Raw genomic sequence first — 23,375 nt, forward strand, 5'->3', positions numbered from 1 at the left:
TGTTCAAAACACCTCAAATAAAAAAGTAAGAACGAGCTTACGGGAAAACTGAAAGGTAAAGGTGGTAGAGCGGTTCCCACGTAGTTCACACCGTTTCCTTCGGTGAAGTAGATCAAAATTAAGGTTCAAAAGCCAGAGACATTGTATGTTGAAAGTTCCTTGAAACTGTTCTGATTTAGGAGGGGTTTCAAGTATTTTTCTAAACCAAAAAGTAGCGCTTTTGTTAAACGCAATTTATCAGTCCCCCTTAAACTGTTCCTGGATGTCTTGCAAAACTGTTTAATAAGAAAACAGTTCGTTTAATGTATCACTAAATGAAATTATAAACCGTCTCCATAGTTATTCAAACGTCACTCACATTTAAATACATTTACTTCCTCACCTCTACGATATGAAAGTGTTTCATATGTATGGCTAATGATCTGATGGAGCCTAGATTGTGCAACTGTAAGGCAGAAGACAAATAGGGAAGAAAGACAAGATATTTATATTTTTGATACTCATTAACAGCAGAGAACATTACCACGTTCAGTTTCACTAGTAGTTGCCTCAGTATTAGACGCAGGCTATAATGCTGTACTATATGTGACGTCTTTCAGAGACGAGCATTGTACATTTTGTTAGTTATCAGCACCGTAAGTAGCTTCTACAGCATTATTATATACTATCATTAGAGAAAGGAAAAAAATGAGAAAAGAAAACAAGCATTTAAAAAGAAATTGAAGATAGAAACAAATTCGGAAGATGCTCATTACAAGAATAGTGAATGTTAGTTACATTGCGTACATTAAGTGTAGGACAGTACACACCGATACAATACAGAGTTCCACAACCAGGAAATGAGACACACAAACAAACGTAGTTTTATCGTCACTACACTTAGTCGTACGGAAGAATTTATAGTATGCATATAACAGGAAGGAAGAAGATAAAGAAGATGTGAGTGTGGAGCCCACACCAAAACCATGGATATATGACAAATGGTTTAGAACTGCAGGACACTTCAGGCTGAGTTTAAGTCAAAGGAATTTTTTGTTTACAATATTTTCGCTTCTGAATAGTATAATAACTATGACCAACGCCATATGTACAAAATGCATTATTCAGTCATTGCCACAAGACAGTTAGAGGCGAGAATAGCACCTGCGGTGGGTACAATAAAAACATATAGGTCGTCCTTTATCATGGGCACATTTTCGTCACATCATCAGCAAGAACTGAAGAGTTCTGAACAATTATCTGCTACGTGGTACTAACTATTAACATCACAGTTTAAAATACTATACATATACTAGCTAGCTAACTAGCACTGCAGGATTGGTGGAATTTCCAGGGAAACATCTCTTACCTGAAAGTGAATTATATAAATTTATGGCAAGCAAAGGCAACAATAAAGCACAGTACATAAGTATTTCGTGGCACAGGCAGAGATGGACATTCAGAGGCTTCAAGAAGTATTACTTAGGGTCATAAGTATAGAACACACGATTTAGTGTAAGAGTATTAACGGGGTATATGTGGACGGTCTCGCCTTCACCATATTTTTAAGGGTCGGAGCCGTCTGTCAACCTGCAAAACGATAAACGAGTTCACAGAGGAGAAACTCTATAAAATATTTCAATTGAATGATGATAAAAATAAGTACCAGTTATCATTGGATATTAGCATTTCATTTTAAGATCACATATCATATTACTATATCTGAATTTCTCTAATAATTTTTCAGGATATTTTTTATTGTTAGTCTTTCTTTCTCTTCTGAAATATTCTTCTACAGGGTGTTACAAAAGGGTACGGCCAAACTTTCAGGAAACATTCTTCACACACAAAGGAAGAAAATATGTTATGTGGACATGTGTCCGGAAACGCTTACTTTCCGTGTTACAGCTCATTTTATTACTTCTCTTCAAATCACATTAATCGTGGAATGGAAACACACAGCAACAGAACGTACCAGTGTGACTTCAAACACTTTGTTACAGAAAATGTTCAAAATGTCCTCCGTTAGCGAGGATACATGCATCCACCCTCTGTCGCATGGAATCCCTGGTCCGCTGATGCAGCCCTGGAGAATGGCGTATTTATCACAGTCGTCCACAATATGAGCACGAAGAGTCTCTACATTTGGTACCGGGATTGCGTAGACAAAAGCTCTCAAATGCCCCCATAAATGAAAGTCAAGAGGGTTGAGGTCAGGAGAGCGTGGAGGCCATGGAATTGGACCGCCACTACCAATCCATCGGTCACCGAATCTGTCGTTGAGAAGCATACGAACACTTCCAATGAAATATGCAGGAGCTCCATCGTGCATGAACCACATGTTGCGTCGTACTTGTAAAGGCACATGTTCTAGCAGTAGAGTATCCCGTATGAAATCATGATAACGTGCTCCATTGAGCGTACGTGGAAGAACACGGGGCCCAATCAAGACATCAGCAACAATGCCTGCCCAAACGTTCACAGAAAATCTGTGCTGATGACGTGATTGCACAATTGCGTGCGGATTCTCGACAGCCCACACATGTTGATTGTGAAAATTTACTATTTGATCACGTTGGAATGAAGCCTCATCCGTAAAGAGAACATTTGCACTGAAATGAGGATTGACACATTGTTGGATGAACCATTCGCAGAAGTGTACGCGTAGAGGCGAATCAGCTGCTGATAGTGCCTGCACACGTTGTACATGGTACGGAAACAACTGGTTCTCCCGTATCGCTCTACATACAGTGACGTGGTCAATGTTACATTGTACAGCAGCAACTTCTCTGACGCTGACATTAGGGTTATCGTCAACTGAACGAGGAATTGCCTCGTCCATTGCAAGTGTCCTCGTCGTTCTAGGTCTTCCCCAGTCGCGAGTCATAGGCTGGAATGTTCCGTGCTCCCTAAGACGCCGATCAATTGCTTCGAACGTCTTCCTGTCCTGACATCTTCGTTCTGGAAATCTGTCTCGATACAAGCGTACCACGCCACGGCTATTGCCCCGTGCTAACCCATACATCAAATGGGCATCTGCCAACTCCGCATTTGTAAACATTGCACTGAATGCAAAACCACGTTCGTGATGAACACTAACCTGTTAATGCTACGTACTGATGTGCTTGATGCTAATACTGTAGAGCATTGAGTCGCATGTGAACACAAGCACCGAAGTCAACATTACCTTCCTTCAATTGGGCCAACTGGCGGTGAATCGAGGAAGTACAGTACATACTGACGAAACTAAAAAGAGGTCTAACATGGAAATCAAGCGTTTCCGGACACATGTCCACAGAACATCGTTTCTTTATTTGTGTGTGAGGTATGTTTCCTGAACGTTTGGCCGTACCTTTTTGTAACACTCTGTATACGCATCCATCTCTCGCTGAATTAAGCATGTGTAGCTATATGGAACTGAGGTTCGTAGCCAAAATGCGTCTAGCAGGTGGAAACACGATATTACTCGTCCCCTATAGGGCATGGGTAAAACAGAATTCGACTTCAACAAAAGATATATCTTCAGGACAGGATGCTGAGAAAGAACATTCCTCACAGAGTATCTCTCGGAAATGCATTGAAAAAATATACTATTTTGATAGCATACTACCTCTTATTGCATTAGACCACTCCTTTTAAATATTAGAACTACGTGTCACGTTTTTCAAATGTATTATATGTAACTTCGTTATTTACCTTAGTTACACTTTTTATATGATCTTACATGTATTCCCTGCTGCTGACACAACAGCCTGAATGCTCATATATGTGATTCATTTAGTGTAAATATATGTGATTCATTTAGTGTAAATTGTCATTATGTCAATCTGTGTTTACAATTATCACGTACAACAAGTACAGTTTTTGACACGTCATGGCATCTGCTACAACAATACTAAACAAGTTTTTCTAAAGCATTTCTTATACATTACATAAATGTATGGCCATGGTCCTTCCCCATGAACCATGGACCTTGCCGTTGGTGGGGAGGCTTGCGTGCCTCAGCGATACAGATCGCCGTACAACCGGAGGTGCAACCACAACGGAGGGGTATCTGTTGAGAGGCCAGACAAACGTGTGGTTCCTGAAGAGGGGCGCAGCCTTTTCAGTAGTTGCAGGGGCAACAGTCTGGATGATTGACTGACCTGGCCTTGCGACATTAACCAAAACGGCCTTGCTGTGCTGGTACTGCGAACGGCTGAAAGCAAGGGGAAATTACGGCCGTAATTTTTCCCGAGGGCATGCAGCTTTACTGTATGGATAAATGATGATGGCGTCCTCTTGGGTAAAATATTCCGGAAGCAAATAGTCCCCCATTCGGATCTCCGGGCGGGGACTACTCAAGAGGACGTCGTTATCAGGAATAAGAAAACTGGCGTTCTACGGATCGGAGGGTGGAATGTCAGATCCCTTAACCGGGCAGGTAGATTAGAAAATTTAAAAAGGGAAATGAATAGGTTAAAGTTAGATATGAATGGAATTAGTGAAGTTCGGTGGCAGGAGGAGCAAGACTTTTGGTCAGGTGAATACAGGGTTATAAACACAAAATCAAATAGGGGTAATGCAGGAGTAGGTTTAATAATGAATAAAAAATTAGTAGTACGGGTAAGCTACTACAAACAGCATAGTGAACGCATTATTGTGGCCAAGATAGACACGAAGCCCACACCTACTACAGTAGTACAAGTTTATATGCCAACTAGCTCTCCAGATGATGAAGAAATTGAAGAAATGTCTGATGATATAAAAGAAATTATTCAGGTAGTGAAGGGAGAGGAAAATTTAATAGTCATGGGTGACTCGAATTCGAGAGTAAGTAAAGGGAGAGAAGGAAACATAGTAGGTGACTATGGATTGGGGCTAAGAAATGAAAAAGGAAGCCGCCTGGTAGAGTTTTGCATAGAGCATAACTTAATCATAGCTAACACTTGGTTCAAGAATCATGAAAGAAGGGTGTATACATGGAAGAATCCTGGAGACACTAGAAGGTATCAGATAGATTGTATAATGGTAAGACAGATTTAGGAACCAGGTTTTAAATTGTAAGACATTTCCAGGGGCAGATGTGGACTCTGACCAAAATCTATTGGTTATGAACTGTAAATTAAAACTGAAGAAACTGCAAAAAGGTTGGAAATTAAGAAGATGGGAGCTGGATAAACTGAAAGAACCGGAGGTTGTACAGAGTTTCAGGCAGTGCATAAGGGAACAATTGACAGAAATGGGTGAAAGAAGTACAGTAGAAGAAGAATGGGTAGCTCTGAGGGATGAAGTAGTGAAGGCAGCAGAGGATTAAGTAGGTGAAAAGACGAGGGCTATTAGAAATCCTTGGGTAACAGAAGAAATATTGAATTTAATTGATGAAAGGAGAAAATATAAAAATGCAGTAAATGAAGCAGGCAAAAAGGAATACAGACGTCACAAAAATGAGATCAACAGGAAGTGCAAAATGGCTAAGCAAGGATGGCCAGAGGACAAATGTAAGGATGTAGAAGCTTATCTCACTAGGGGTAAGATAGATACTGCCTACAGGAAAATTAAAGAGACCTTTGGAGAAAAGAGAACCACTTGTATGAATATCAAGAGCTCAGATGGAAACCCAGTTCTAAGCAAAGAAGGCAAAGCAGGAAGGTGGAAGGAGTATATAGAGGATCTATACAAGGGCGATGTACTTGAGGACAATATTATGGAAATGGAAGAGGATGTAGATGAAGATGAAATGGGAAATAAGATACTGCGTGTAGAGTTTGACAGAGCACTGAAAGACCTAAGTCGAAACAAGGCCCCGTGAGTAGACAACATTCCATTAGAACCACTGATGGCCATGGGAGAGCCAGTCCTGACAAAACTCTACCGTCTGGAGAGCAAGACGTAGGAGACAGGCGAAATACCCTCAGACTTCAAGAAGAGTATAATAATTCCAATCCCAAAGAAAGCAGGTGTTGACAGATGTGAAAATTACCGAACTGTCAGTTTAATAAGTCACAGCTGCAAAAAAGCCGACCTCGGGGGAGATCAGTTAGGATTCCGCAAAAATGTTGGAACACGTGATGCAATACTGACTCTACGACTTATCTTAGAGGAAAGATTAAGGAACGGCAAACCTACGTTTCTAGCGTTTGTAGACTTAGAGAAAGCTTTTAACAATGTTGACTGGAATACTCTCTTTCAAATTGTGAAGTCGGCAGGGGTAAAATACAGGGAGCGAAAGGCTATTTACAATTTGTACAGAAACCAGATGGCAGTTATCAGAGTCGAGGGGCATGAAAGGGAAGCAGCGATTGGGAAGCATGTGAGACAGGGTTGTAGCCTATCCCCGATGTTATTCAATCTGTATATTGAAGAAGCAGTAAAGAAAACAAAAGAAAAATTCGGAGTAGGTATTAAAATCCATGGAGAAGAAATAAAAACTTTGAGGTTCGCCGATGACATTGTAATTCTGTCGGAGGCAACAAAGGACTTGGAAGAGCAGTTGAACGGAATGGAGAGTGTCTTGAAAGGAGGATATAAGATGAACATCAACAAAAGCAAAACGAGGATAATGGAATGTAGTCGAATTAAGTCGGGTGATGCTGAGGGAATTAGATTAGGGAATGAGACACTTAAAGTAGTAAAGGAGTTTTGCTGTTTGGGGAGCAAAATAACTGATGATGGTCGAAGTAGAGAGGATATAAAATGTAGACTGGCAATGGCAAGAAAAGCGTTTCTGAAGAAGAGAAATTTGTTAACATCGAGTATAGATTTAAGTGTCAGGAAGGCGTTTCTGAAAGTATTTGTATAGACTGTAGCCATGTATGGAAGTGAAACATGGACGATAAATATTTGGACAAGAAGAGAACAGAAGCTTTCGAAATGTGGTGCTACAGAAGAATGCTGAAGATTAGATGGGTATATCACATAACTAATGATGAAGTATTGAATAGAATTGGGGAGAAGAGGAGTATGTGGCAGAACTTGACAATTAGAAGGGCCCGGGTAGTAGGACATGTTCTGAGGCATCAAGGGATCACAAATTTAGCATTGGAGGGCACCGTGGAGGGTAACAATCGTAGAGGGAGACCAAGAGTTGAATAAACTAAGCAGATTCAGAGGGATGTGGGTTGTAGTAAGTATGGGGAGATGAAGAAGCTTGCACAGGATAGGGTAGCATGGAGAGCTGCATCAAACCAGTCTCAGGACTGAAGACCACAACAACAGCAATGGCCATGGTCTAATAATTTATAGTCTTCCTAATTTTTAGGCTTCTGAAAACGACAAATTAATTTCTGGAAACTGATGAAGCGAAATAAAAATACCTGTGCAACTAACGATTGAATGAAATGTATACTACTGTTGCTGAAAAATTGACGGATGTAAATAAAATGATGGAGCACTGACTGGAAATAGACCTATGCCCGAACATTCATGTCACATAAGAAATTGTGTTCTCTCACTGGGTTACAATCCATGACGTTAACGGCAGTGATATGCAATTATGGAGACTTGTTACACTACTGGCCATTAAAATTGCTACACCACGAAGATGACGTGTTGCAGACGCGAAATTTAACCGACAGGAGGAACCTGCTGTGATAATCAAATGATCATTTTTTCGGAGCATTTACACAAGATTGGCGCCGGTGGCGACACCTGCAACGTTCTGACACGAGGAAAGTTTCCAACGGATTTCTGATACACAAACAGCAGTCGACCGGTGTTGCCTGGTGAAACGTTGTTAAAATGCCTCGTGTAAGGAGGAGAAATGCGTACCGTCAAGTATCCGACTTTGAGGAGGGTAATACAGAACGCTGTGCTGGATCCCAACGGCCTCGTATCACAAGCAGTCGAGATGACAGGCATCTTATCCGCATGGCTGTAACGGATCGTGCAGCCATGTCTCGATCCCTGAGTCAACAGATGGGGACGTGTGCAAGATAACAGCCATCTTCACGAACAGTTGGACGACGTTTGCAGCAGCATGGACTATCAGTTCGGAGACTATGGCTGTAGTTACCCTTGACGCTGCATCACAGACAGGAGCGCCTGCGATGGTGTACTCAACGACGAACCTGGTGCACGAATGGCGAAACGTCATTTTTTCGGATGAATCCAGGTTCTATTTACGGCATGATGATGGTCGCATCCTTGTTTGGCGATATCGCGGTGAACGCATATTGGACGCGTGTATTCGTCATCGCCATACTGGCGTATCACCCGCCGTCATGGTATACGGTGCAACTGGTCACACGTTCCGGTCACCTCTTGTTCACATTAATGGCACTTTGAGCAGTGGACGTTACATTTCAGATGTGTTACTACCCGTGGCTCTACCCTTTATTCGATCCCTGCGAAACCCTACATTTCAGCAGGATAATGCACGACCGCATGTTGCAGGCCCTGTACGGGCCTTTCTGGATACAGAAAATTTTCGACTGCTGCCCTTGGAAGAACATTCTCCAGATCTCCCACCAATTGAAAACGTCTGGTCCATGGTGGCCGAGCAACTGGTTCGTCACAATACGCCAGTCACTACTCTTGATGAGCTGTGGTATCGTTTTGAAGCTGCATGGGCAACTGTACCTGTAGACGCCATCCAAGCTCTGTTTGACTCAATGCCCAGGCGTATCAAGGCCGTTATTACGGCCAGAGGTGGTTGTTCTGGGTACTGATTTCTCAGGATCTATGTACCTAAAATGCGTGAAAATGTAATCACGTGTCAGTTCTAGTATAATATATTTGTCCAATGGATACCCATTTATCATCTGCATTTCTTCCTGGTGTAGTAATTTTAATGACCAGTAGTGTATTAACTGCACTTTGTTGAATGTGGAGTTACGTGTAAAATTTCCTATAACGGCTCCTTGTTGATCCATGACCAGGAGAATGCCTTAAAAGTGAAAAGCATTATAGATTAAAGTAGTAATGAAAACCGTTTCCCTGCTGATAAGAATCACGCGTCATATTAGAGCACGCAGAAGGAGGTGTAACGATAGGTCGTCTTAGGGCGTCTGCTTGAAATACTTACTGTGTGATCCGACTATACTGACGGTGGCAAGCTAATGCCATGGTGGATAGTCATATGTACGCTATGGAACCTGTTCGCTTGTTACACAAACCACAGTGAGACCTGTGAACCTCTTGAGTATTATTACTTTCCCCTAATCGGCCCTTTCATGGTTCATATTGGTCCCGGCTGACATTACATTTACCGCTGGTGGAATTTTCCACGAAAAAGACCATTATTGTAGTACAATGATCTTCGCATTATTATTATGACTAACTGCAAAAAATCCTGTAAAAACATTAACCGATTTGTCCTGTACTACAGTTCTGCCGAACAGGAAGCCTCTTCAGTACATAAGGGATGTAGCGCAGTATCATCTGATGGGTGAGAGTATATCACTTCGTAATATACACTCTAGGGGGAAAAATCTACGCAACGCGAACGAATCATACGAATGGCGCTCAACTTGAGGAATGTGATGTACGCCTACATATAGAGGGACAAATGATTACAATTTCGGAAAAATAACTTAATTAATTTAAAAGATAGAGCTGCACAGATAGAGCAAATCAATAAGACGTTGATCTACTACTGGTTCTTATACAAGCGGTTATTAGGCTTGGCATTGATTGACAATTCTGTCCAATGGGCACAACAGATCATCAGAATTACGAGATAGTTGCAGGACCCTGTACATTATGCCCCCACCGTTCCCAGTTGTAGAAAGATGAGGCGATCTCGGTGGTCAAGGTAGGGTTTGGCAAGCACGGAGACAAGCTACACAAACTCTTGCGGTGCGCGGATGGGCATTATCTTGCTGAAAATGTAAGCCCAGGATGGCCTGCCGTGAAGAGCAACAAAACGGGGCATAGAATGTCGTTGACCTATCGCTGTGCTGTAAGGGTGCCGCGGATGAAAACCAAAGGGCTCCTGCTATGAAATAAAACGGCACCCTGGACCATCATTCCTGGCTGTCGCGCACTATGGCCAGTGACAGTCAGGTTGGTATCCCACCGTTGTCCGGGACATCTTCAGACACGTTTTGCTCGTCATCGTAGCTCATTTCGAAGCGGGCCTCATCACTGGAGGCAGTTCTACCCCAGTCAATGAGATTCTGTGCCGAACGTGCCAGACACCACAGCAAACTGATTTGTTGGTGTACAGAGGTCAACGGTAGTTGGTGCAAGGGACGCCGTCAGCTGAACCACCTCTCTGTCAACCAGCCATTAACGGTCCTTGTGGTCACTGAAGCACCAGTTGTACGTCGGATTGAGGATAATGATGAACCCGGAGCTCTGAGTGCCTCTGACCATTTCTCTGTCCTGACGTTGTGTCGTCTCTCTACGTCGACCGCCTCCTTCTTGTCGCTGTGTTCGGCCATGGTTCACCCATTCGTGCCTGCACGGTCGAACAGAAGCATCGTCGCTCCTTTTCAATTTTCGACCGATTTACCGATAATTCTAACTGGCTCCTTGCAGCCCAATTACAAGTCCTCTCTCAAACGCTGACATCTGTGTATGTTACTCATGCGCCTATTTGCGAGGCATATGTAGTTACAGTCGGACTCAGTATACGGAATGAAATTTGATAATACCTTATGCCCTAGTATCCTCCTTCCTATCCTTGCAAGCTGCAGTCTGAAACTGAGCTGTAGCACCACACAATCATCCATCGGCCGCTACTGTCTACAATCTTACATTTTTGTTGTTGATCCCTGCATGAATATCAGTTTGTGACCAATTTGCATAACCCTTTCGCGGTGCTTCGTTTTTTGTCTTAGGTTGAACTTCCGCGAGATATGTTTGGACATCTGATGCCATCTACTGTATGCCATGTCGCATTGGCAGAAACTGTAGAGCTCTTTACCGACAAATTGCAGTTTTCTTTCACGCGAAATCTAAACCAAGAGGGATGAGTCAGTAAAAAGAGGGACCGGGAGCACTGTACTGTCACTAGAGAAACAGTAACGGCAGAATCGGACGGTCGGAAGGGCTCGGTTACTTCGGACGTGAACTAGCTATCGGGTGCCATATGAGTAACGACTGTCAGGGATCGTTCAATCCTAAGGCTGCCAAAGTCGACTGTTCATGATGTGACTGGTTGGTTGATTGGTTTGGAGAGTAAAGCAACTAAACTGCAGGGTCATCAGTCCCTTGTTGGTGATGTGACTGTGAGGGAGAAATCCGAGCTAAATAAGACATGGCAGACTCCATGTACTAGTCATTGTAGAGGGTAGTACTTCAAAATTGCCTGATATGAGCAGAAGGAATCACACGTGAGCTAGAAACTGCTAACAGCGGTCCAGCTACCACAAAAACTGTGAGCAGAGAGCTAAGAATAATGAAATTAATGGGGTACAGTGATCGTGCAACTCTTCATAAACCACACATTTCCGTAGTATTTGTTACGCAACTCTTGAGTTGACGTAAAGAGCGACGCCACTGGACACTGCATGACTCGAAACGAATGATGTGGAATAATGAATCACGCTATACGCTGTGGCAGTCCGATTGAAAGGGTTTTCTAATGGGTGGAGAACGCTACCAACCGTCATATGCACTGCTCGCAGCAAAATACAGAGGAGGTGGTGTTAGGGTTCGGAGTACTTTTCTATGATTAGTGTATGGTACCAATATTGCTCTGAAGAAAATTATAAAAGCGGGAGGATATGAACAGATGTTACTGCATTCTCTACTGCATAGAGTAGAGGAGACGATGATGATTGTATCAGTACAACAATGCAGCTTATGATAAATCACATTGTGTACAAAACATTCTTGAAATGGTCTTTCCTACCCAGATCGCGACCTGAACCCAATGAAATAGTTTTGGCATGAGTTAGTATGTAAACTTCGCTCCAGATACCAGGATCCAACGTCACATTACCTTCCATAGTTTTTGCTCTAGAGGAAGAATGGGCTACGATTCCTTCACAGACATTCCAGCATCTCACTGAAAGAGTCCCTTGTATAGTTCGACTAATCATGAAGGTGAAGGGCCATCTCACCCCATTTTAACGCCTGCTAATAGATGCCAGGATACTTTTGATCAGAAAGCGTAAATAAGAAATCTCAAGACACTGCTTTCATGTCAGCAGAAAATGTATAGAAAAACCAAGTTTTCAAACGAGGAAAAACTAAACCGTTAGGAGTGCCTTTGGGAGTAAATCCCAGAAAATGGTTGCTCCATTTAGGGCGTCATACTGGAGTGCCATTGCTTCATTTCACAGAGCTTCTCCTCTCTCTCCATACATCTCCTTCTCTTCCCAACCCCATATCTGTCCATCGGCTCCTTCCTCTCTCCCTTCGTCCTATTGCTCCTCCCCCCACTCTCATTTCATCACCTCTTCCCCATTCCCCTTGTCCATTTATTCCTATCTTCCTCTCTGAATTTTCCTTCATCCCTTCTTTCCGCCAGTCACCTGTCTCTATCGCCTCCTACACTCTCTCTACCTGTCCATCTCCCAGTCTCTATCCATCTCCTACTCACAATTCAGTCAGTGTCCTCATTCCCTTTTTCTCATCTCATCCTGCTGCTCTTCGCAATCATTTCATTCTCCTCCTGTCTCTGCTGAGCTATGCCCATCTGCACGTACAGACCCTGGTATTTATTGTGATACTACCTGGATGACATGCCAGTCATGCAGGGCAGTGCAGATGTCAGAGGTTAGCAACTCTTTAGGACCCGCAACACCACCCTTATGGGAGCTAGCTGGGACTTACCCCAAAACTGCTTCTTTCCACACAATAAGTAGCTTGTCTACCAGATATGGGTGGAATCTATCGATTGCTTTAGGAGGAGATGTGGAATACACATTCATATACGCGTACACACATAGATAATTTTTTTCTACATATAGATATTGCTGCGAAACCACGCTTTTGAGAAGCAATTTACTTTGCAGGCTGTAAAAGCGCTCAGCTGACACCAAATCTGATCTCAGAAAAAATTGTTAACTTCTATGTGTGACAATCATGTTTTAATTAATAGTTGTAAAAATTGGTTTTAGTGTTTTTCAGGAATGTTTGCAAAATATGGTGGCACAGTGGCCTGGAAAAGTCTCCCTTAATTTTTTCTCACAACAAAAATGTTGTGGAAGAGTTTGGGAAGAGTATATCACTTTTGTTAGAAATTAACAATTGTGTATGTTATGTTCGTACTTCAAGTGGCTCTGAGCACTATGGGACTTAACATCTGTGGTCATCAGTCCCCTAGAACTTAGAACTACTTAAACCTAACTAACCTAAGGACATCACAAACATCCATTCCCGAGGCAGGATTCGAACCTGCGACCGTAGCAGTCGCGCGGTTCCGGACTGAAGCGCCTAGAACCGCGAGACCAGCGCGGCCGGCGTACTTCAAGTATTTTATGGGTGGCCTATTAGGAGTCTGACTGAACGAAATTATGTAAGATCTATATTTGTTCGCCAGAACAAGAGGGTGCGAAGTGCGAAGTTTATCTTTCGGAAAAGTACCTACAGAAAAGGGCCACCTGAGTGTGCATAGGGTCCGTGTGCGCGTGGGTGTATGCGAGCTTTGCGACCAGGGGTCACTAGACTTGCCGGCAGAGCGGCCGCGCCGCCTCCTGCTCCGCCCCAGCGGCCGCTGCGCACCTGAGGCTCTCGGTGCGCGACCGCGGCGACCAGTCTTTGCTGGGGCGGCCGCCGCTGCTGCTGCGGTGCCGCCTCCGTGAGTCACGCCCCCGCGTCCGCAGCGAGCGAGCCGTCTGCCAGCTGTCCAGCCGGTGCCGCACTGCAGTCTGCACCTCCGAGTTCAGGAAGCAGTAGAACAGCGCCACCATGAAGCCCTGTCCAGCACAATAACCTGGCTCCGGATCACTGCCGCTCACCGCAAGGATGTAACACTCTAAAGGAAGATAAACATGACAAGGTCGTGTCCACACTATTGCTAGTATAGAGGTGATATTTATGAGATGGAATCCAAGAGTTCATAGCCATTAAAGAGAACTTGTAGTTGAGAAGGGACTGAGACAGGTTTGAAGCACGACCTCGACGTTATTCGATCCGAACATTGATGAAGCAGTAAAGGAATCCATAGAGAAATTTGTAATGGGAATTACAGTTCAGCAGGACGAAGAAAAACTTTGTAACTATCGGCAATGACGTTGTAAACGTCAGAGAGCAAAAAGCTTGGAGGACTTAGCTGAATAAATACAATTTTTAAGTGAATCACAGTTTGGGTTCCAAAATGGCAAAAATACGGAGTCAGCCATAGAAAAATTTGCAAAAGTTGCACTTGACGCTCTTGATAGATATATTTTTGGATCTATCTAAGACCGTTGATAAAGTTGACCACAAGATTCTATTAAATAAATTAGAAGCATTAGGAACAAGAGGGGTAGCTAATGATTGGTTTCGATCATACCTAGCAGATAGGGTACAAAGGGTAGAGATAACAAATACTTCAAATAGATCGAACCATTTGATAAAACACTTATGCGAACCAAAATAAAGAGGAAGGGGCTCCGCAAGGTAGCATATTAGGACCAATACTATTCCTGGTATACACTACTGGAAATTGAAATAAGAACACCGTGAATTCATTGTCCCAGGAAGGGGAAACTTTATTGACACATTCCTGGGGTCAGATACATCACATGATCACACTGACTGAACCACAGGCACATAGACACAGGCAACAGAGCATGTACAATGTCGGCACTAGTACAGTGTATATCCACCTTTCGCAGCAATGCAGGCTGCTATTCTACCATGGAGACGATCGTAGAGATGCTGGATGTAGTCCTGTGGAACGGCTTGCCATGTCATTTCCACCTGGCGCCTCAGTTGGACCAGCGTTCGTGCTGGACGTGTAGTCCGCGTGAGTCGACGCTTCATCCAGGCCCAAACATGCTCAATGGGGGACAGATCCGGAGATCTTGCTGGTCAGGGTTGTTGACTTACGCCTTCTAGAGCACGTAGGGTGGCACGGGATATATGCGGACGTGCATTGTCCTGTTCTAACATTAAGTTCCCTTGCCGGTCTAGGAATAGTAGAACGATGAGTTCGATGACGGTTTGGATGTACCGTGCACTATTCAGTGTCCCCTCGACGATCACCAGAGGTGTACGGCCAGTGTAGGAGATCGCTCCCCACACCATGATGCCGGGTGTTGGCCCTGTGTGCCTCGGTCGTGTGCAGTTCTGATTGTGGCGCTGACCTGCACGGAGCCAAACACGCATACGACCATCATTGGCACCAAGGCAGAAGCAACTCTCATCGCTGAAGACGACACGTCTCCATTCGTCCCTCCATTCACGCCTGTCGCGACACCACTGGAGGCGGGCTGCACGATGTTGGGGCGTGAACGGAAGACGGCCCAACGGTGTGCGGGACCGTAGCCCAGCTTCATGGAGACGGTTGCGAATGGTCCTCGCCGATACCCCAGGAGCAACAGTGTCCCTAATTTGCTGGGAAGTGGCGGTGCGGGCCCCTACGGCACTGCGTAGGATCCTACGGTCTTGGCGTGCATCCGTGCGTCGCTGCGGTCCGGTCCCAGGTCGACGGGCACGTGCACCTTCCGCCGACCACTGGCGACAACATCGATGTATTGTGGAGACGTCACGCCCCACGTGTTGAACAATTCGGCGGTACTTCCACCCGGCCTCCCGCATGCCCACTATACGCCCTCACTCAAAGTCCGTCAACTGCACATACGGTTCACGTCCACGCTGTCGCGGCATGCTACCAGTGTTAAAGACTGCGATGGAGCTCCGTATGCCACGGCAAACTGGCTGACACTGACGGCGGCGGTGCACAAATGCTGTGCAGCTAGCGCCATTCGACGGCCAACACCGCGGTTCCTGGTGTGTCCGCTGTGCCGTGCGTGTGATCATTGCTTGTACAGCCCTCTCGCAGTGTCCGGAGCAAGTATGGTGTGTCTGACACACCGGTGTCAATGTGTTCTTTTTTCCATTTCCAGGAGTGTATATCAATGACTTTTCCAGTAGTGTTAGTCATGGTGAAAAAATTCTCTCCGCTGATGACAGCATTATTATAGCCACTGACAAATCAACAGAACTCCTTGCTGAGAAAGCAAATGAAACTCTCAAGGAAGTTTATGATTGGACATTAAGCAATAAAGTGACATTGAACACAAAGAAGAATAATCCCGTGAATTACAGTTTAAAGAGAAAAAATGACAATGTTAAATGTAGATGGCACCTCTATAGACTTTGTAGCAAATGCAAAATTTCTAGGAATGAAAATTGATTCTCAGTTGAAGTGGTGTGAACACACAAAGATACTTGCAGACTGAATGTCATTAGCATGTTATGCCCTTAGAATCCTATCATCAGCGTGTAACATGCAGTGTCTTTTAGTTACGTATTATTCATATGTACACTCAGTTCCTAATCATGGCATTAATTTTTGGGGAACAAACGCACAAAATGTGAACAAAATTTTCAAATTCCAGAAAAAATACATTAGAATAATAACCAAAAATACTAGTCGAGCTCATTGTTAAGATCTGTTCAAAACACTAGTGATTTTAACTGCTCCATGTGAATACATTTACCAGTCAGTTGTACACATCAAAAATAACATTGGTAACAAACAACTCTGTCCATGACCGAGCAACAAGAGATAGATTCAACTTACATTTACCAAGAAAAAATAAACATAAGACTCAAAACAGCATTTTCTACCAAGGAATAAAACTGTATAATTAATTACCAAAATAAATTACAGATATTGCAAAAATAAACTTATTTAAAAAGGCATCTAAAAGGTGCATGTTATAGAACACATTTTATACGTTGAAGGATTACTTAGATCAAACAGAATAGGAGTTTGATAAAAAAAAGTTATACAAATAAATAATATTAACAATGATTATAAAACATCCAACATTCCACATAACACCATCACTTGAAATTTTTTTCATTATTTTTTCCATTCTAGAAATGCTAACCGCCAAGCTATGCATAGCACGGTACTAACACCTCTTCAACTTTCTGAGCTCAACACCTCACTCATTATGGAGGACTCAGTTTTTTCAGTTTTTCAGGATAGAAAATGGGAAGTTGCAGTACAGAATATGGCCTAGAGATCACCAGTGTGTGTGTGTGTGTGTGTGTGTGTGTGTGTGTGTGTGTGTAGTGAGCGAAGTTTTATGAAACAACGTGCGTACAGTGTGTGCAATGACTGATAGTGAGATATGTGTGAACAATGTGGCATTACATTATTTAATAAGTTATCTGTAAAAAAAAGTATTGTATACCAGGAGGAAATCTAACGATTGTCTCTAACTAAACGTCTGTAAATACATGTGTAAACGAATTAGCTTATTTTAAATTGGTCTAAACTTGTAAACACTTCGGACTTGAACAGAATGGGCAGTACCTTAAACAAATACTGTACGATGACCGTCAAACAAAAGTAGGATCAGAATGAGGGAATAAAGTCAAATTAAAGCAGGTGATGCGACAAACTAGGGAAATGAGACATTAAAAGTAATAGATGAAATTTGATTCTTGGGCAGCAAAATAACCGGTAACTGACGTGACAGTGAGGATACTGAATGCAAAGTGGCAGTAGCAAGAATAGCGATTCTTTTAAAAAAAATCACCTAACGAAATCTCCACTTACACCTTTACTGAATCCATAGCACATTCCAAAAAGCGATTCACAGATACATCGTCAAAAATATAAGAGCTTCAGAGAAGAAGGTACCTCCGTAAAACTGTTGGAAAATCTTAGACCAAATTTATTCAAAAAACTTACGCCAACCTTGACAGAGGTGTGGCAGGTGTAATATGTCCCGAAGACTGGAAATGTGCTCTGATTTATCCTCTGCACAAAAAATACAATTTAAATAACAATCGAGTAACTTCTCTTCTGAAAATTACATACAAAATTCTGTCAGCATATCTTCTCCAATTAGTCCAGGAGAACCTCGATTAAAAAATTAGTGAGCACCAAGCAGAGAGTTCCCTACTTGAAGTATTTTGCCGAACTCCATGAAACAACAGGTAGAGAGAAAATGACACAGAAAATTCTTATGCAAAAACTTAAAATAGCTTACAATGAAATCTACGCCTACAGCAAATTGTATGCCCACACACGCTAACATCTGTTATTATAACACACTTTTCGAGACTGAAGTCTTGTACACTAGCGAAGCCTTTAAACTATACAGAAAATGTGAACTGGAAGACATCCTAAAAAGAAGCTAACTTCTAAGAAATATACTGCACTACGATACAACAGAACATCGATACACATAGCAATCCCCAAAAACTGTGGTGGTATACATCTCGTGGTACACGTCTGAAAAAGAAGACTCATACCATATGAGTATATCCACAGATTCCCATCAACAAGAATTACTCACAAAACTGCCACATATTTTGTCTTTTTTTTCAGCTATTAGTCATCTGACCGGCCGGCAATTTCGATGCCGCCCCCCACGAATTACTCTCTTGTGATAACCTTTTCATCTCAGAGTGCTAGCTGAAACCGACATACTCAGTTATTTGCTGGATGTATTCAAACGTCTGTCTTGCACTGCACTTTTCACCCTTTAGAGCTCCCTCTCGTATCATAGATTCATTCCCTGATGTCTTAACAGATGTCCTTCAATCATGTCGCTTCTTCTTGTCAGCGTTTTCCATATTTCTTTTTCCGAATCTCCGGGGAATTTCATCATTGCTTATGTTATTAGTCCACCTGATTTACAATACTCTTCTGCAGCACCACATCTCAAATGCTTCGATTCTCTTCTTTTCCTGTTTTTCCGCCGTCCTTGTTTCATTGCCACGCAATGTTGTGCTCCAAACATACGTTCTGAGAAATATCTTCTTCCCATTAAAGCCTAAGTTTGATAACAGCGGAATTCTCTTGGTCAGAAATGCCGTTTTTAGCAGTGCTAGTCTGCTTTTTATGTCCTTCTTGCTCCGTCTATTATGGGTTATTTATATACCTTGGTTCCATGATTCCTTAACTTGATATGCTTCGTAGTCAACAATAGGGGAGTCAAGTTTCTCGATGTTCTCATTTCTGCTACTTATTATTTTCATATTTATGTGATTTACTCTCAATCCATATTCTGCACTCATTAGACTGCTCACTCCTTTCAACGGATTTCGTAATTCTTTCTCACTTTCATTGAGAATAGCGATTCTTGTCATTGATATCCTTTCACCATGAACGTCAATCCTATTCTTGAACATTTATTTTATTTCCATCACTGCTTCTTAGATGTATGGACTGAACAATAGGAGTGAAATACTTCATCCATGTCTAACGGTGTCTTCAATCCGAACACTTCGTTCTTCATCTTATTGTTCCCACATGGTTCGTGTACAAATTGTATATCATCCGTCTTTTCCTATAGCTTACCCCTATTTTTCTCAGAATTTCCGACATCTTGCGCTATTTCGCATTGTCGTACGCTTTTTTCGAGTCGACAAATCCTAGAAATTGTGATTGCATTCTTCTTCAGTCTTGCATCCATCATCAAGAACCACGTCCGAACTCCTTCAGTGGTGCCTTTAACTTTTCTGGTCGTCATCGAACAGATTCTCAATTTTTATTTCCATTCTTCTGTGTATTTATTATTCTTGACAGCAATCTGGAGGATCTGATAAGCTGGAAGTGCGATAATCCTAGCACTTGTCGGCTCTTGCTATCTTCGGAATCGTGGATGATGTTTTTCTCTATCTCTTCCTTGTCGACTCCTGTTTCTTCTTCTGACACGTCATCAGACAAGTATTCCCTTTCATAGAGGCCTCAGACGTACTCTTTCCACCTCATCCACTCTGCCTTGTGCACTGTACATCTGAATTTCCATTGCACTTTTGATGTCACCACCATCGTATTTAAATTCAAAAAAGGCTATTTTGACTTTTCATATGCTGAATCAGTCCTTGGGACAGTCATTTCTTTTCGAATTTTCCACTTTTTGATGTAGACATTTCACTATAGTTTCCCTGCACTTTCGACTTATTTCTTTCATAAGTGACTTGTATTTCTGTATTCCTGAATTTGCCTGAACATATTTGTACTTCCTTCTTTCATCGACCAACAGGAATACTTCTTCTGTTGCCTATAATTTCTTGGCAGTTTCCTTCTCTGTACCTACGTTTTTCTTTCCAACTTCTGTGATTGACATTTTAAAGATGTCCATTACTCTTCAACTCAACTGTCTACTGGGCTATTCATTATCGAAATATCGGCAGCTTCACAGAACTTCAAGCGTGCCTTTTCATGTCTTAGTACTGCCGTATCCCACTTCTTTGCGCATTGATTCTTCCTGCTTTCTCTCTCTTCATCATTATTACATTGTGATCTGGGTCTATATCTGCCCTTGGGTACACCTTAATTCCAGTATTTGATTTCTGAATCTCTGCCTGACCATGATGAATCTAACTTAAATCTTCCCTTATCTCCTGGCCTTTTCAAAGTATATCTCATCCTTTTGCGATTCTTCAACAGATTATCCGGTACTGGTAGCTGAAATTCATTAGAGAAATCGTTTAGTCTTTCTCCTTTCGTCTTCCTACAACCAAGTCCATGTTCATCCGTAATCCTTTCTTCTACAACCGTATTTCAATTCTCCATGACTATTAGATTTTCATCTACCTCTATGTGCTGAATTACCTATTCAACACTTTCACACACTTTTTCTATCTCTTCATCTTCTGCTTGCGACAGTGGCATGTGTGCCAAAAGAATTGTTGATAGTGTTGGTTTTCTGTTGGTTCTGATCAGAACAACCTTCTCACTGAGGTGTTCACAGTAACTAACTGTCTGTTCTGCGCTCCTATTCATAACGAATCCTGCTTCAGTTATACAACTTTCTACTATTATTAATATTACCATATAGTTATGTGACGAGAAATCCTTGTCTTCTTTTCATTTCACTTCACTGATCCACACTGTGTTTAAATTGAGCCTCAGCATTTCCCTTTTCATATTCTTAGTTTCCCTACCATGTTTAAACTTTTGACATTCGGCGCTCCGATTTGTAGAACGTTATTCTATCGTCAGTTATTCAATCTTTCTCTCATGGTCGCCTCCACTTGACCGTCCCCTTCCGCAGATTCGTATAGGGGACTATTCCGGAGTCCTTTGCCAATGGAGAGATCATCATGACATTTATTAGTACAGACCACAAGCCGTGTGGATACACATTATGTGTCTTTAATGCAGTGGTTTCAGTTGTATGCTGCATCCTCACGCCGTTCATCATTGTCGATTCTTCTGCCTTTCAGGAGCAAGAATAATAACGATGATAACACTAATCGTAATGATGATTTATACGGTAGGAAGTCTTGAATGAAGTGGAAATGGGTAATTAACAGCCGAAACAGGAATACAATACAAGCTGTTGAAGAGTGTCACTACAGAAGAATGGTGAATATTAGACATGTAGACGGAATACCAAATGACGAGGTTATTAATCGAATTGGTGGCAAAAGATAGTTATGGCACGGCTTGACTAAAAGAAGAAACTGGTTGATATGCCGCTGTCCGAGGCATCAAAGGGCCGTCAGTGCCATAATGAAGGAAATTGTGCGCTGGGAGGGAATGGAAACTGTACATGGAGACTAAGAGCATACAGTAAGAAGGTTCATGTGAGTGTAGGTAGCAGTAGTCATACAAAACTGGAGAGGTTTGCACAGTATAGAGTAAGGAATTGCATCAGACCAGTCGTCGGACTGAAATCCAATGATCCGAAAGTTCTAGAAATTTCAATTTTGCGAGTAAATGGTTACATGTATTCTAAAATGCCACAAGTTGTCTCCCTATACATTCTTCTTGGAGCAGTATGACAAGTGCTAGCGAGCTGAGTGATTTGGACAATAGTTGTTTACATGAGTGTGGTTTTACGACGACCGATCTTAAAGAGTTGAGTGCGTAACGTTTTCTTTAAAGGATTACAAAAACGGCTGCAGAGACGCATCAAATACTTCAGGAAGTATTAAGAGACAATGCTCTAGGTCCGATGCAAACTTATGACATGTGTAAATGATTTAAAAACGGACGGACGTAGACTGATGATGATGACCGCTGCCGTCGTACGCCAACTGTCATCACACCAGCAATATTCGGGATGCGAGGAATATGATTCTACAGTGCCGTAGCCAGGCCATCCAAGACCTGGAAGTAAATTATAGTGTAGGTGAACGTATTCTGTCGGGTGGGAACATAGACAGGATTGTCCCGAAGTTTGTGCTGTCATTGCTTCAAAATGATAAGAGAGGGATCGTCCATTCTTCGTCAGACGGTCAATAATGACGTCTGTCTCGAGGTTTTTATATATTTGAGGGAGGAATTGCGGAGGAAATTCCCACAGCAGTGGCGTACGAATGACTAAATACTTCATCACGACAATCCACTACCACATACGTTTCACATTATCCGGGAACTTTCTCCAAAAAACATGATGGCGTTCATCTCCTCACCTACCTCACTTGTTAGATTTAGTTCCGTGTGACTTCTGCCTGTTCTCCAGGATGAATCCCAAGAGGCGAAGCTTTCATAGAGTTAAGAAGATTCAAGCAAAATGATAGTGGGTACTGTAGATCTTAACAAGTTAGCGTACTATTGAATTCGGCGAAACATCTTGTGCATGTGAAAGGAACCACTTAGCAGGTCGGAAATCAAACCGATTTCAATTTCTCAAGTAAAGATCTTCGACATTATTTACGTCGATGGGTGGCCAACAAGAGTTTCCTGGTGTCATCATTCTGAGTGACGAAATTACAATTGAGAGATCGTGCAAAATAACTTGGCTTATACGATTAAGCGCATTTTCGTTCTCAGTGATGGGCGATCCACTTCTCTGTTCTGAAGGGGCGGGATTTGCTGGCTGCCTGCTGAGAAGTGAGCATCGTCCACTGTGAACGAAACATTATCTGGATGCCTTGGCTACACAGAGGGAATGGTTGTACGCAGAAGCCTGCCAGTCTGCAATCTTTATTACATAAATTAAAAAAAAAACATCTGTTTGGAAAAAGATTTATCCTGTGGCATTTCATAGTATCTTTCGTTAACTTCATGATGAACTGCGTATCATTTCGTTAATTGTCACAGTTACTGTGATATTTACATATCTTGTAAGGTGCTCTGCCAAATTTCTGCATGTTCAGTCATACATCGCTGCATACGAAATGCAGCCAAAATGTTGAACTTTTATTTAAACTTGAGACCAGCACTTTTCCGCAGTCTCGAGAAAACGTATTGAATGTAGAGCATACGCTTCCGAGCGTGCGCTCATACGACAGAGTGAAGCTGAAACATTCAGAACATCCTCAGATTTCAAAAACGGTTCCAGACACCGAAAGAAGTTTTAGGAAAATGACAGTATGCAAACTGAAGAGCATTTTCACATACAGTTAACACGTAAAACATTCTTATCTATTGCGATATGTGAGAAAGTACA

General features: G+C 42.4%; 1 protein-coding gene across 1 annotated transcript in view; it reads right to left on the minus strand.

The window, feature by feature from the left end:
• Positions 1–23,375, minus strand: part of LOC126354276 (diuretic hormone receptor-like) — a 553,188-nt gene that overhangs the window by 15,828 nt on the left and 513,985 nt on the right. Inside the window, exon 11 of the mRNA XM_050003816.1 lies at positions 13,576–13,769. Coding sequence (XP_049859773.1) covers positions 13,576–13,769 — 194 coding nt within the window. The remainder of the gene's footprint in view (positions 1–13,575; positions 13,770–23,375) is intronic.

This window comes from Schistocerca gregaria, chromosome 3 (genome assembly GCF_023897955.1).
Source record: "Schistocerca gregaria isolate iqSchGreg1 chromosome 3, iqSchGreg1.2, whole genome shotgun sequence".
Lineage (NCBI taxonomy): Eukaryota > Metazoa > Arthropoda > Insecta > Orthoptera > Acrididae > Schistocerca > Schistocerca gregaria.